Source organism: Geotrypetes seraphini, chromosome 17, assembly GCF_902459505.1.
Source record: "Geotrypetes seraphini chromosome 17, aGeoSer1.1, whole genome shotgun sequence".
Lineage (NCBI taxonomy): Eukaryota > Metazoa > Chordata > Amphibia > Gymnophiona > Dermophiidae > Geotrypetes > Geotrypetes seraphini.
This window is the reverse complement of record NC_047100.1, coordinates 45,225,622-45,239,873: the sequence shown is the minus strand read 5'-3', so window position 1 is coordinate 45,239,873 and position 14,252 is coordinate 45,225,622. Positions and strand designations below refer to the sequence as shown.

The 14,252-nt window shown below is 45.4% G+C and overlaps 1 protein-coding gene across 1 annotated transcript in view; it reads left to right on the top strand.

Moving 5' to 3' along the window:
• DCAF1 (DDB1 and CUL4 associated factor 1) overlaps nt 1-14,252 on the top strand; it is a 237,396-nt gene that overhangs the window by 137,860 nt on the left and 85,284 nt on the right. Inside the window, exons 13-14 of the mRNA XM_033926631.1 lie at nt 1,241-1,365; nt 8,929-10,204. Of these exons, the coding sequence (XP_033782522.1) occupies nt 1,241-1,365; nt 8,929-10,204 (1,401 nt within the window). The remainder of the gene's footprint in view (nt 1-1,240; nt 1,366-8,928; nt 10,205-14,252) is intronic.

Below are 14,252 nucleotides of genomic sequence, written 5' to 3'. Positions count from 1 at the left end.
ACCTCGCACTTAGACTACTGCAACTCACTACTCTCAGACCTTCCACTTAGCCATCTCACTCCCCTTCAATCCGTCCAGAATTCAACTGCATGACTCATATTCCGGGAGAGCCATTTTACTCGCGTTACTCCTCTCCTAAATTCACTTCATTGGCTTCCCATTCGTTTCCAAATACAATTCAAACTCTTCTTACTGACCTACAAATGCACTCACTCAGCTGCCCCTCACTATTTCTCTTCACTTATCTCCCTCTATGATCCCTCTCGTGAGCTCTGCTCAGCTGGTAAGTCCCTTCTATCTGTGCCCTTCTTTTCAACTGCTACCTAGTCCATTTCTGATGGTAACATTGCCTAATGGCAGGCTTCCTGGAAGCCTCTAGAATGTCCTGTACAGATTGAGACAACTGTAAAGAGGCAGTCAAGTGGAGAGGTACCAAGCTGTCAGGTGTAGAGACTGCAGGTTGGGATGAAGTAAAGACCCTTGACTCTGTGTAAGCAGAGAGGAAAATACTGGTAGAAACAGAGGCTTCTTGGTGCTGAGTTGAAGTAGAAGGGAGTACCAAGGTTGCCTGGGCCACCGAGGAGCTATCATAATCATGGTGGCATGTTCCTGTTTGAGTTTGACAAGTGTCTTGAGAATCAGGGGAATGGAGGGAATGTATAGAGAAACAGAGTCCACTCCAGAAGGAAAGCATCTGCCTCGAGGCGGTGAGGAGACTATATCCTGGAGCAGAACTGAGGCAGGTTGTGGTTGTGGGGAGATGCAAAGAGATCTATCTGAAGAGTTCCCCACTGAGCAAAAATGTGATGTAGAGAAGAGGAATTGAGTGTCCATTCATGAGGTTGTAGAAGACGACTCAATTTGTCCCCACACAGTTTTTGTCTCCTTGAATGTAGACAGCTTTCAGGAAGGTGTTGTGAAGGATCTTGATTTGGAAATGGAATAGAACAGTAGGATATCATATGTGAGCAATAAATAACCAGGAAAAAATTTTGATATGCTAGAAATGCAGTGACTTATGGTTAGTACTAATCTTGATTTTTATAGTCTTCATAGTTAAGTTTAAAAAAAAAAAATCTGTTGTGTGCTGTGTTAAGCTCCAGTTTATATTTTGTCCCCTGACCACTACTCTCAGTCTTTGTTCAATAATATGGTCAAGTTGTTATAAAAATATGTCCATTGTACATTCTGAGCGCTGATAAAACCCATGTTGATCTTTATTTGCATGTTCTTTCCTTAGGAATGATACAGTGCGATATGCTCTGGATGTATTGGCTATTCTGACAGTGGTCCCAAAAATCCAGCTGCAGTTGGCTGAGCCAGTAGATGTACTTGATGAGGCTGGATCCACTGTGTCAACAGTGGGTAAGTATAGCATTTGTTATCAATAATAATAACATAGTAACATAGTAGATGACGGCAGATAAAGACCCGAATGGTCCATCCAGTCTGCCCAACCTGATTCAATTTAAATATTTTAATTTTTTCTTCTTAGCTATTTCTGGGCAAGAATCCAAAGCTCTGTCCGGTACTGTGCTTGGGTTCCAACTGCCGAAATCTCTGTTAAGACTTACTCCAGCCCATCTACACCCTCCCAGCCATTGAAGCCCTCCCCTGCCCATCCTCCTCCAAACGGCCATACACAGACACAGACCGTGCAAGTCTGCCCAGTAACTGGCCTAGTTCAATCTTTAATATTATTTTCTGATTCTAAATCTTCTGTGTTCATCCCACGCTTCTTTGAACTCAGTCACAGTTTTACTCTCCACCACCTCTCTCGGGAGCGCATTCCAGGCATCCACCACCCTCTCCGTAAAGTAGAATTTCCTAACATTGCCCCTGAATCTACCACCCCTCAACCTCAAATTATGTCCTCTGGTTTTACCATTTTCCTTTCTCTGGAAAGGATTTTGTTCTACGTTAATACCCTTTAAGTATTTGAACGTCTGAATCATATCTCCCCTGTCTCTCCTTTCCTCTAGGGTGTACATATTCAGGGCTTCCAGTCTCTCCTCATACGTCTTCTGGCGCAAGCCTCCTATCATTTTCGTCGCCCTCCTCTGGACCGCCTCAACTCTTCTTACATCTTTCGCCAGATACGGTCTCCAAAACTGAACACAATACTCCCAAGTGGGGCCTCACCAATGACCTGTACAGGGGCATCAACACCTTCTTCCTTCTACTGACTACGCCTCTCTTTATACAGCCCAGAATCCTTCTGGCAGCAGCCACTGCCTTGTCACACTGTTTTTTCGCCTTTAGATCTTCGAACACTATCACCCCAAGGTCCCTCTCCCCGTCCGTGCATATCAGCTTCTCTCCTCCCAGCATATACGGTTCCTTCCTATTATTAATCCCCAAATGCATTACTCTGCATTTCTTTGCATTGAATTTTAGTTGCCAGGCATTAGACCATTCCTCTAACTTTTGCAGATCCTTTTTCATATTCTCCACTCCCTCTTCGGTGTCTACTCTGTTACAAATCTTGGTATCATCTGCAAAAAGGCACACTTTTCCTTCTAACCCTTCAGCAATGTCACTTACATACATATTGAACAGGATTGGCCCCAGCACCGAACCCTGAGGGACTCCACTAGTCACCTTTCCTTCCTTCGAGCGACTTCCATTAACCACCACCCTCTGGCGTCTGTCCGACAGCCAGTTTCTGACCCAGTTCACCACTTTGGGTCCTAACTCCAGCCCTTCAAGTCTGTTCAACAGCCTTCTATGAGGAACTGTATCAAAGGCTTTGCTGAAATCCAAGTAAATTACATCTAACATATGTCCTCGATCCAGCTCTCTGGTCACCCAATCAAAAAATTCAATCAGGTTCGTTTGGCACGATTTACCTTTTGTAAAGCCATGTTGCCTCGGATCCTGTAACCCATTAGATTCAAGGAAATACACTATCCTTTCTTTCAGCAACACTTCCATTATTTTTCCAACAACTGAAGTGAGGCTCACCGGCCTGTAGTTTCCTGCTTCATCCCTGTGATCACTTTTATGAATAGGGACCACATCCGCTCTCCTCCAATCCCCAGGAATCACTCCCGTCTCCAGAGATTTGTTGAACAAGTCTTTAATAGGACTCGCCAGAACCTCTCTGAGCTCCCTTAGTATCCTGGGATGGATCCCGTCTGGTCCCATCGCTTTGTCCACCTTCAGTTTTTCAAGTTGCTCATAAACACCCTCCTCCGTGAACGGCGCAGAATCTACTCCATTTTCTCGTGTAACTTTGCCGGACAATCTCGGTCCTTCTCCAGGATTTTCTTCTGTGAACACAGAACAGAAGTATTTGTTTAGCACATTTGCTTTCTCCTCATCACTCTCCACATATTTGTTCCCAGCATCTTTTAGCCTAGCAATTCCATTTTTTATCTTCCTCCTTTCACTAATATATCTGAAAAAAATTTTTATCTCCCTTTTTTACATTTTTAGCCATTTGTTCTTCCGCCTGTGCCTTCGCCAAACGTATTTCTCTCTTGGCTTCTTTCAGTTTCACCCTGTAGTCCTTTCTGCTCTCCTCTTCTTGGGTTTTTTTATATTTCATGAACGCCAACTCTTTCGCCTTTATTTTCTCAGCCATTAGGTTGGAGAACCATATCGGCTTCCTTTTTCTCTTGTTTTTATTGATTTTCTTCACATAAAGGTCCGTAGCCATTTTTATCGCTCCTTTCAGCTTAGACCACTGTCTTTCCACTTCTCTTATGTCCTCCCATCCTAACAGCTCTTTCTTCAGGTACTTTCCCATTGCATTAAAGTCCGTACGTTTGAAATCTAGGACTTTAAGTATCGTGCGGCCGCTCTCCACTTTAGCCGTTATATCAAACCAAACCGTTTGATGATCGCTACTACCCAGGTGAGCACCCACTCGAACATTAGAGATACTCTCTCCATTTGTGAGGACCAGATCCAATATCGCTTTTTCCCTTGTGGGTTCCGTCACCATTTGTCTGAGCAGAGCCTCTTGAAAGGCATCCACAATCTCCCTACTTCTTTCCGATTCCGCAGACGGAACATTCCAGTCCGCATCCGGCAGGTTGAAATCTCCCAACAGCAGAACCTCCTCTTTCCTTCCAAACTTTTGGATATCCACAATCAGATCCTTATCAATTTGCTGCGATTGAGTCGGAGGTCTGTAGACTACACCCACGTAGATAGAAGTTCCATCTTCTCTTTTCAGAGCAATCCATATCGCTTCTTCCTCTCCCCAGGTCCCTTGCATTTCGGTCGCTTGGATATTGATCTTTACATAGAGAGCTACTCCTCCACCTTTATGACCATCTCTGTCCTTCCTAAAAAGATTATATCCCGGTATGTTTGCATCCCATCCATGTGATTCACTGAACCATGTCTCTGTGAGAGCAACAATATCTAGATCTGCCTCTAATATCAGTCCATCGTACTTCTAGTTTTCTTCCCCAAGCCCCATTCTCATGCAGGAGAAAGGGTGCTTCAACCTCTGGACTTTAAACGTGCTTTGGCTTACTATAGCAACAGGACAAAGCCACATAAAACATCTCCCCAACTGTTCATCTCATTGGATCCTAACAAATTGGGGCATCCTATTTCTAAGAGAACGATTTCCAACTGGTTAGCGGCCTGTTTCTCATAAGAACAGAAGAATTGCCGCTGCTGGGTCAGACCAGTGGTCCATCGTGCCCAGCAGTCTGCTCATGCGGCGGCCCTTAGGTCAAAGACCTGTGCCTTGAGTCTAGCCTTACCTGCGTACGTTCTGGTTCAGCAGGAACTTGTCTAACTTTGTCTTGAATCCCTGGAGGGTGTTTTCCCCTATAACAGCCTCCAGAAGAGCGTTCCAGTTTTCTACCACTCTCTGGGTGAAGAAGAACTTCCTTACGTTTGTACGGAATCTATCCCCTTTTAACTTTAGAGAGTTACCTCTCGTTCTCTCTACCTTGGAGAGGGTGAAGAACCTGTCTTTATCTACTAAGTCTGTTCCTTTCATTATCTTGAATGTTTCGATCATGTCCCCTCTGTCTCCTCTTTTCAATGGAGAAGAGGCTCAGTTTCTCTAATCTCTCACTGTACGGCAACTCCTCCAGACCCTTAACCATTTTAGTCGCTCTTCTCTGGATTCTCTTGAGTAATACTGTGTCCTCCTTCATGTACGGTGACCAGTGCTGGACACAGTATTCCAAGTGGGGGCATACCATGGCACAGTACAGTGGCATGATAACTTTCTCCGATCTGTACGTGATCCCCTTCTTAATCATTCCTACCATTCTGTTCACCCTTTTTGCCGCCGCCACCGCACATTATGCATACGGCTTTATTGACTTGTCTCTTTCCTGGGGGTCTCTGCAAATACTGCACCGGACATCCTGTATTCATGTATAAGATTTTTGTTACCGACATGCATCACCTTACACTTATCCACGTTGAACCTCATTTGCCTTGTCGCAGCCCATTTCTTGAGCTTGTTTATGTCACATTGCAGGTCTTCACAATCCTGCATCCTCACTACTCTGAATAACTTTGTATTGTCTGCAAATTTAATCACATCACTCGTCGTACCAATTTTCAGGTTTTTTATAAATATGTTGAAGAGCATGGGTCCAAGCACCGAACCCTGCGGCATTTCACTCCTGACACTTTTCCAGTCCAAGTATTGTCCATTTACCCCCACTCTCTGTTTCCTATCCGCCAACCAGTTTTTAATCCACATGAGTATTTCAACCTCTATTCCATGGCTCGCAATTTTTCAAAGTAGTTGTTCATGCGGGACCCTGTCGAATGCCTTCTGAAAATCCAGATATACAGTGTTGACTGGGTCACCCTTGTCTATCTGCCTGTTTACTCCCTCGAAGAAGTGCAGCAAGTTCGTCAATCAAGATCTTCCTTTGCTGAAGCCGTGCTGGCTGGTCCTCATCAGATTGTATCTGTCTAGGTGTTCAATGATGCGGTCCTTTATCAGCGCCTCTACCATCTTTCCCAGTACCGAGGTCAGACTCACTAGTCTGTAGTTTCCCAGTTCTCCCCTCAAACCTTTCTTGAAGATCGGCTTAACATTCGCCACTTTCCAGTCTTCCAGAATCCTTCCCGATTTGATCGACAGATTGGCTATTAGTTGGAGCAGTTCAGCTATAGCCCTTTCAGTTCCTTGATTACCCTCATATGGATGCCATCCGGTCCTGGGGATTTATTGATTTTAAGCCTATCAATCTGCCTGCATACCTCTACTATATTGAAAAAACAGCATAAAGTTTTTTGCCTCCTTGGCTATTTTTTCCTTGTCTCTTTTGGTCCCTCTTACCGCCTTATGGCACCTGCGTTGATGTTGTTTGTGCTATTTCCAGTTTTCGTCCGTTTTTGACCTTTTCCATTCCTTAAAGAAAGTCTTCTTGTCTCTGATTGCTTCCTTCACCGCTACAGTGAACCATGCCGGTTCCTTGTTCTTTTTCCTCTTGGATCCCTTGTTGATACGCAGTATAAATAGATTTTGCGTTTCGGTGACTGTGTCCTTAAAAAGGGACCATGCTTGCTCTAGCGATTTTACATTGCTTATCCTCTTCTTAATCTTCTTCCCCACCGTGAGTCTCATCGCTTCATAATTTCCTTTTTGGAAGTTCAGTACCATGCCCCCTCGTTCTGGATCTATGTTTTGCCCCTCTGTCCAAGTTGAAGCAGATCATATTGTGATCACTGCTTCCCAGCGTCCCTTCTACTTCTACGCCTTGCGCCAGTCCTCATAGTCCATTTCGAATTAAGTCCAGAATTGCATTTCCTCTCGTATTTTCCTTGATGAGTTGTTCCAGGAATCAATCGCCTACAGCAACCAGGAACTTGGTCTCTCCACTGCAGCCGGAGGTGCCTAGGTTCCAGTCTATCCCCGGATAATTGAAGTCACCCATGATAACTACGTTGCCTCCCTTGCAGTTGCATTTAATCTTGCCGTCGTTTCTCCATCAGTTTCTTTGGACTGGCCTGGGGGTAGATGCCGATCTTTGTTTCCGTTCCATTTATTCCCAGAATTTTGGCCCATAGAGACTCTACCTTATTTTTCATTTCCGGCGTGTTCTCTCAGGTAGACTCAATTCCCTCTTTAAAGTATAGGGCAATACCTGCCCTTTTTTGACCTACTCTGTCTCTGCAGTATAGCTTGTATCCTGTTATGCTCAGACTGGTCTGCACCTGGAGAGTCGTGTCACAGCTCACAAAGTCCGAGCTATGGCAGCTTCTGTACCTTTCCTTAGATCTACTCCTATTGAGAAAATCTGTAAAGCTGCCACCTGGTCCTCGGATCATACCTTTACCTCTCATTACTGCCTGGAAACTTTTTCCAGACGTGATGGTCATTTTGGCCAGTCAGTATTGCAACATTTATTTTCTTAAAGGCCAACTCTCCCACTATCCCTTTCTAGTTAGCATGGAGGTCACCCATGTGTGAGAATATGCTGCCTGCTTGTCCTGGGATAAAGCACAGTTACTTTACCGTAACAGGTGTTATCCAGGGACAGCGGGCAGATATTCTCACAACCCTCCCACCTCCCCTGGTTGGCTTCTTAGCTGGCTTATCTTAACTGAGGGACCGCGTGTCTACGTCAGACGGGAAAGCACTCGCGCATGCGTGGTGTGGGCTATCGCAAACTTTCTAAAGACTTAAAAGTGGTGATGCACTTTTGAAGTGGTCCGTACCGGGGCTCTGTCAGCGACATCACCCATATGGTAAGAGTATCTTCCTGCTGTCCCTGGATAACACCTGTTAGAGTAAGTAACTGTGCTTTCTTGTTCTCTTAGTCTTCCGTAGCTGGAGTCATGATTGTAGCAATTTTCTGGGTCTAACCGCGTCTGGGTAGGTAGAACCAACGTTTCAGCCATCGTGCTGTAGCTTTATTCAAGAAAAACACCGGTTCTACCTACCCATGATGGCTGAAACGTCAGTTCTACCTACCCAGATACAGCGAGATCTGGAAAACTACAGAAACTGCAGTAAGGATGCAGAGCAGAAAACCAAAAAACAAAACAGAAAATGTACAAGGTATAGGAATTTATTCAATAAAAGTCATAAAAACATAGATAAACAGCATACATGAAATAAATGTATCCAAAAACTGGTTCTTGTTCTCATGCGTACCGGACCCAACACATAGAAACAGAAACATAGAGTATGACGGCAGAAGAGGGCCAGCGGCCCAACAAGTCTGCCCACTCAAGACCACTCCCTCCCTGGATTACCCATCTTTTATGCATAACCCTGAAGCACCCCCACCTGTTTATCCCACAGTCCGCGTTTCGAAAAACACTTCTCCCTCAGGGGTCCAGATTGAATAGAACAAGCAAAACTGGCGTGAACCTCTCCTGTCTCGGACGCTGCACTGAGAATAACTCAGTTATTCTCAGCACTCAGTTATTCTCAGTGCAGCGCCCGAGACAGGAGAGGTTCACGCCAGTTTTGCTTGCTCTATTCAATCTGGACCCCTGAGGAAGAAGTGTTGGGTCCGGTATGCATGAGAAGAAGAACCAGTTTTTGGATACCTTTATTTCATGTATGCTGTTTATCTATGATTTTATGACTTGTATAGAATAAATTCCTGCACCTTGTACATTTTTCTGCAGTTTTGGGGGGGGGGGGGGGGGGTTTGTTTTCTTCGTCAAGGCACCCCTAGCCAGGCTATTCACAATATGTAGATACAGATTTGCATACTGCTTCCTTTTTATGCAGATCTGTTTTAAGCATATTCACTGCATAAATCCAACTCACTGGAAGTATCCCAAGGACTAGGTTGAAAATCACTACTTCCTATCCAGCTCCATATGTAAGGACTGATTATCTTACTGCTTTTAGGTAAACAGCTCTGCTTTCATAAGCAGCATTTAAGTCAAAACTTCTGTTGGTCATAAAGTTTTATAAATAGATCCATTGTATATTGTTACATTTATTGTAATGCTACCGTTTCTTCTTTCTAGGGATCGGCATTATCCTAGGTGTGGCTGAGGGGGAGTTCTTCATCCATGATGCTGAGATCCAGAAGTCAGCCTTACAGATCATTATCAACTGTGTCTGTGCTCCAGATAATCGAATCTCTAGCATTGGTAAATTCATCTCGGGGACGCCTCGCCGCAAAATGCACATGCACCAGCACCCCAAGAGTAGTGAGCATGTGCTGGCCAAGATGTGGAACGTGGTGCAGTCGAACAATGGCATCAAGGTGCTGCTTTCCCTTCTCTCAGTCAAGATGCCCATAACGGACGCGGACCAAATTCGGGCACTGGCCTGCAAGGCCCTGGTGGGACTCTCCCGAAGCACCACAGTGCGGCAGATCATCAGCAAACTGCCTCTGTTCAGCAGCAGCCAGATCCAGCAGCTGATGAAGGAGCCAGTGTTGCAAGACAAGCGCAGTGAACATGTCAAGTTCTGCAAATATGCGGCAGAACTCATTGAGCGCGTCTCAGGCAAGCCGTTGCTGATTGGTACAGATGTCTCTCTTGCCCGATTGCAGAAAGCAGACGTGGTAGCTCAGTCTCGTATTACTTTCCCTGAGAAGGAGCTGCTGCTCTTGATCCGTAATCATCTCATTTCTAAGGGGCTGCAAGAGACAGCTGCTGTTTTGACAAGGGAAGCGGATCTCCCCATGACAACCGCCTCCCACTCCTCCGCCTTTACCCCTGCTGTACCTGCTGCTGCTTCTCCCGTCAACATGCCACGCACACCTCGCCTAGTGAGCACCATCTCTTCCCGCCTCAACAGTCATGGCTCTATTGTTTCTTCCACCGCCTCAGCCTCGGTTCATACGCAAACCAAGCCACCAGTTTCTGCACTTCCGCCTGCTGCTCCTGTCCCTACGCCTGCTGGAAGCTCTCCTCTGATTGGTCGAATCAGCTTTGTTAGAGAGAGGCAGAGTCCCTGCAACAGCAAGAAAATCAGAGTGTTACGCCAGAAGTCTGATCATGGTGCTTACAGTCAGAGCCCAGCCATCAAAAAGCAGTTGGACCGTCATTTACCATCCCCACCCACGCTGGACAGTATAATGACAGAATACCTAAGGGAACAGCATGCTCGCTGCAAAAATCCTGTTGCCACTTGCCCCCCCTTCTCCCTTTTTACCCCTCATCAATGTCCAGAGCCAAAACAGCGGCGCCAGGCACCCACAAACTTTACCTCACGGGTCACCCGTCGGGCGGCTTTTCCCAAGTATGGAGGGGTAGATGGTGGGTGCTTTGACAGGCATCTTATCTTCAGCAGGTAAGGATGGATTAGTCCACAATTTTTTCATATGGTAGAAGGAATGTGCAGAACTATAGGAGGTGTAGCCCAAGAAGAACATAGGATGAGGGGAAGACCAGTGACAACACTTGGTACAGAAAAGAAAAGCCAAGAAAGTCAGAAGAAAGAAATGTTTAGGTCCTGAAATGTTTTACCCTACTGGGTCATCTAAACATCTGATACTGTAGAACTCAACAAAATCTGGAATATAGACTTCAGACTACATTGATTTCTATAGATTTAAAGCATAAAACTTATAAGGATCGAACTCTAAATGGTTTGGATATATCTTTAATCATCAGGCGTGCGGCCTGGATGAAGTATAGGACATCTTGATTAAAGATATATCAATAGCAATAGAACATAAGAATATAAGAGTTGTTATACTGGGACAGACAGACCAAAGGTCCATCAAGCCCAGTATCCTATTTTTAATAGTGGTCAACCCAGGTCACAAGTACCTGGCAACATCCCAGAGTAAAAGATTTTTTTGCTGCTTATCATATGAATAAGTGGTAGATTTACCCAAGTTCATGTTAATAATGGCTTATAGACTTTTGTTTTAAGAAATTATCCAAACCTTTTTTAAACCTTGCTAAACTAACTGTTTTCACCACATTCTCCAGAAACAAATTCCAGAATTTAATTACACATTGAGTGAAAAAATATTTTCTCTGGTTTGTTTTAAATTGACTACTCATGCACCCTAGTCCTAATATTTTTGGAAATCGTAAACAAGCGATTTCCAAAAATATCTCCCCTGAACTCTCTCTTCTCCAGGCCGAGCCTTAGCTGATTTAGGCTTTCCTTATAGGGAAGTCATCCATTCCATTTTATAATTTTTGTCACCCTTCTGGCTCCTCACCAATCTACCTATCCGAACACCTTGAAATTGCACGCCCCTCTCGCACACGAAACACCAACCTGTTCTCCTTCCCCTCCATGAAGGGCTGCCTCTACAAAAAATTCCTTGATCGATCTCTAGCATTCCAAGCAGGCAAATGGAACAAATGCCTCTCTACCCTTATCTCCAATTCCCCCCACTATCAAACATTCCGGAAGTTAACCAAAACCTATCTCTTTGACAAATTCCTCTGATCAACCCTCCCTCCTCCCCCTTCCCCTCCTGACCTTTCCCCCTAAACCCTCACGACCTCATGCAACACTGCAATCTGTAACGCTGCTGTATCTAACTATAGCAATTTTAACCGTTCTGAACATATAACCTAACTGCCAAAATAACTTCACAGCACATTTATTGTCAAAAAATGTAAAGGTAACCTGACCGAATTTGTATTGTCCAAAATGTAAATCTAACCTTAACGAAATTGTAACATCACTGTAAATGTACAGTCTCTTCTTCTGTTAACCGCATAGAACTTCCATGGTAATGCGGTATACAAGAATAAAGTTATTATTATTATTATTACCTTTTCTAATTTAGCTATATTTTTTGAGATACAGTGACCAGAATTTGAGGTGTGGCTGCACTATAAAGCGATACAAGGGCATTATAACATTATCTTTTTCTATTCCTTTCCTGATAATTCCTAACATTCTTGTTTACTTTCTTAACTGTCACTGCACACTGAACTGAGGGTTTCAACATATCCTCGATGACACCAACAGTGGAGATCCTTTTTCAGAGCATTGACATCTAATGTGGAACTCTGCATCTCTTTCCCACATAAGTCATAGAAACATAGAAAGATGACGGCAGAAAAGGGCTTCAGCCCATCCAGTCTGCCCAACCTGATTCAGTTTAAATTTTTTCTTCTTAGCTATTTCTGGGCAAGAAACCAAAGCTCTACCCAGTACTGTGCTTGGGTTCCAACTGCCGAAATCTCCGTAAAAACCTACTCCAGCCTATCTTCCCCCAAACGGCCATATACAGACACAGACTGTGCAAGTCTGCCTAGTACTGGCCTTAGTTCAATTTTTTAAAATTATTTTCTGATTCTAGATCCTGTGTTCATCCCACGCTTCTTTGAACTCAGTCACAGTTTTACTCTCCACCACCTCTCTCAGGAGCGCATTCCAGGCATCCACCACCCTCTCTGTAAAGTAGAATTTCCTAACATTGCTATTGAATCTACCACCCCTCAACCTCAAATTATGCCCTCTGGTGTTACCATTTTCCTTTCTCTTGAAAAGATTTTATTCTACGTTAATACCTTTCAAGTACTTGAACGTCTGAATTATATCTCCCCTGTCACTCCTTTCCTCTAGGGTATACATATTCATGGCTTCCAGTCTCTCCTCATACATCTTTTGGCACCAACCTCCTATCATTTTCGTTGCCCTCCTCTGGACCATTTCAAGTCTTCTTACGTCCTTCGCCAGATATGGTCTCCAAAACTGAACACAGTACTAGAGGTCTGCACGGGAACGGGGATCGCGGGGATCCCACGGGTTCCCTCCCTGGCCCACGGGACTCCCACGGGGACGCCCCCTGGCCCACGGGACTCCCACGGGGATGAAAACAGCCTACCTAAATTCTGGCGATGCAGGCATGCAGCTTACAAGTCCGGCGTCACGGCGGGAAATAGCCATGCTGAGCAGTGAGCTCAGCACGTACACAGATGAAAGCCTTGCTTGCTGATTGGTCCGCCGGCCTCGCCCCGCCGTGCCGCCGGACCAATCAGCAAGCAAGGCTTTCATCTGTGTACGTGCTGAGCTCACTGCTCAGCATGGCTATTTCCCGCCGCGACGCCGGACTTGTAAGCTGCACGCCTGAAAAAGAAATCATCCTGGCCGGGGTCGGTGTCATGCTCCGGAGCTTCTACAGCCTTCCTATCTCCCTCTCCCTTCTACCTGCTTCCGGCCACACCCCCTGCTCCGCGGCTCTCTTCGGCAACTCAGCAGCAGCGATCGACACAAGCTTCTGACGTCGGGGCCTACCCTCTGCGAGTCCCACTTGTTTCAACTTCCTTTTTCCACAAAGGCGGGACTCGTAGAGGGAAGGCCTCGATGTCGGCAGCTTGTCTTGATCACCGCTGCTGACGACTTGCTTAAGAGAGCCACAGAGCAGGGGGGTTTTGCCAGGTGCAGGTAGAAGGGAGAGGGCCAGATGCAGGACTCGTGGGTGAGGGAGCAGAAGAGAGAGAGAAAGAGAGAGGGGAGGGAAACAAAAGGAAATATTTCATACTGGGCTGGGCCGGAGTGAAGGGAGAGTGGAAAGATTCTGGCTACCGGGTGCAGTAACAAAGGAAAAGGGGGGAAAGCTGAAAATGGAGATAGTGACCACAAAGAAGAGAAGAGTAAGCAGGACTACTGAATAAGGATAGAGATACAGAGGGGACATGAAGAGGAGGTGAAATAGAGACATAGAAGTAATGCTGAAAAAGTGTGGGGGGGGGAGATAAAGACATTGAAAGGGTAAATGGTGAACATGGGGTAAAGACAAGGACAGAGACAAATGAAGATTCTGAAAAAGTGGTGAGAGATAGGGATATAGGTGAGATGGACACAAAGAAGGGTGATGCTGGGAAAATAGGTGGAATGGTAATTCTGACAAACAGAGAAGGGAAATGCTGGATCAAGGAGAGATGGGGCTCAGACTGGATGGAATGAGGAGAAATGCCCTTGTTAGCCCGGAAACTTCCTCTCCTACGTCAGAACTGACGTCAGGGAGCGGAATGCTGGTCAGTGTGACGCTTCTGCAGGAAAGCTTGGGACAGCGGTGGCATCTCTGGGGGTGGGCTATTCCCCGATGGGCAGTGGAAGCAAACCGAGTTGGCTTGGAGGCGAGGGCACCGGAGAGAAGATAAGGGGGCTGAACAGGGAGACAGAATGAAGGGGGAACAGGAGACAGAAAGAAAAGTTGGGGAAGAGAATGAGGTCCTGGAGGAGAGGAAACATTACACGGAGGCTCTGAATAGAAAGGAAGAAAGATTGGATGACACAGTCAGAAGAAGAAAGTGCAACCAGAGACTCATTGAAATCACCAAACAGCAAAGGTAGGAAAAATGATTTTATTTTCAATTTTAAGTGATCAAAATGTGTTCTGTTTTGAGAATTTATATTC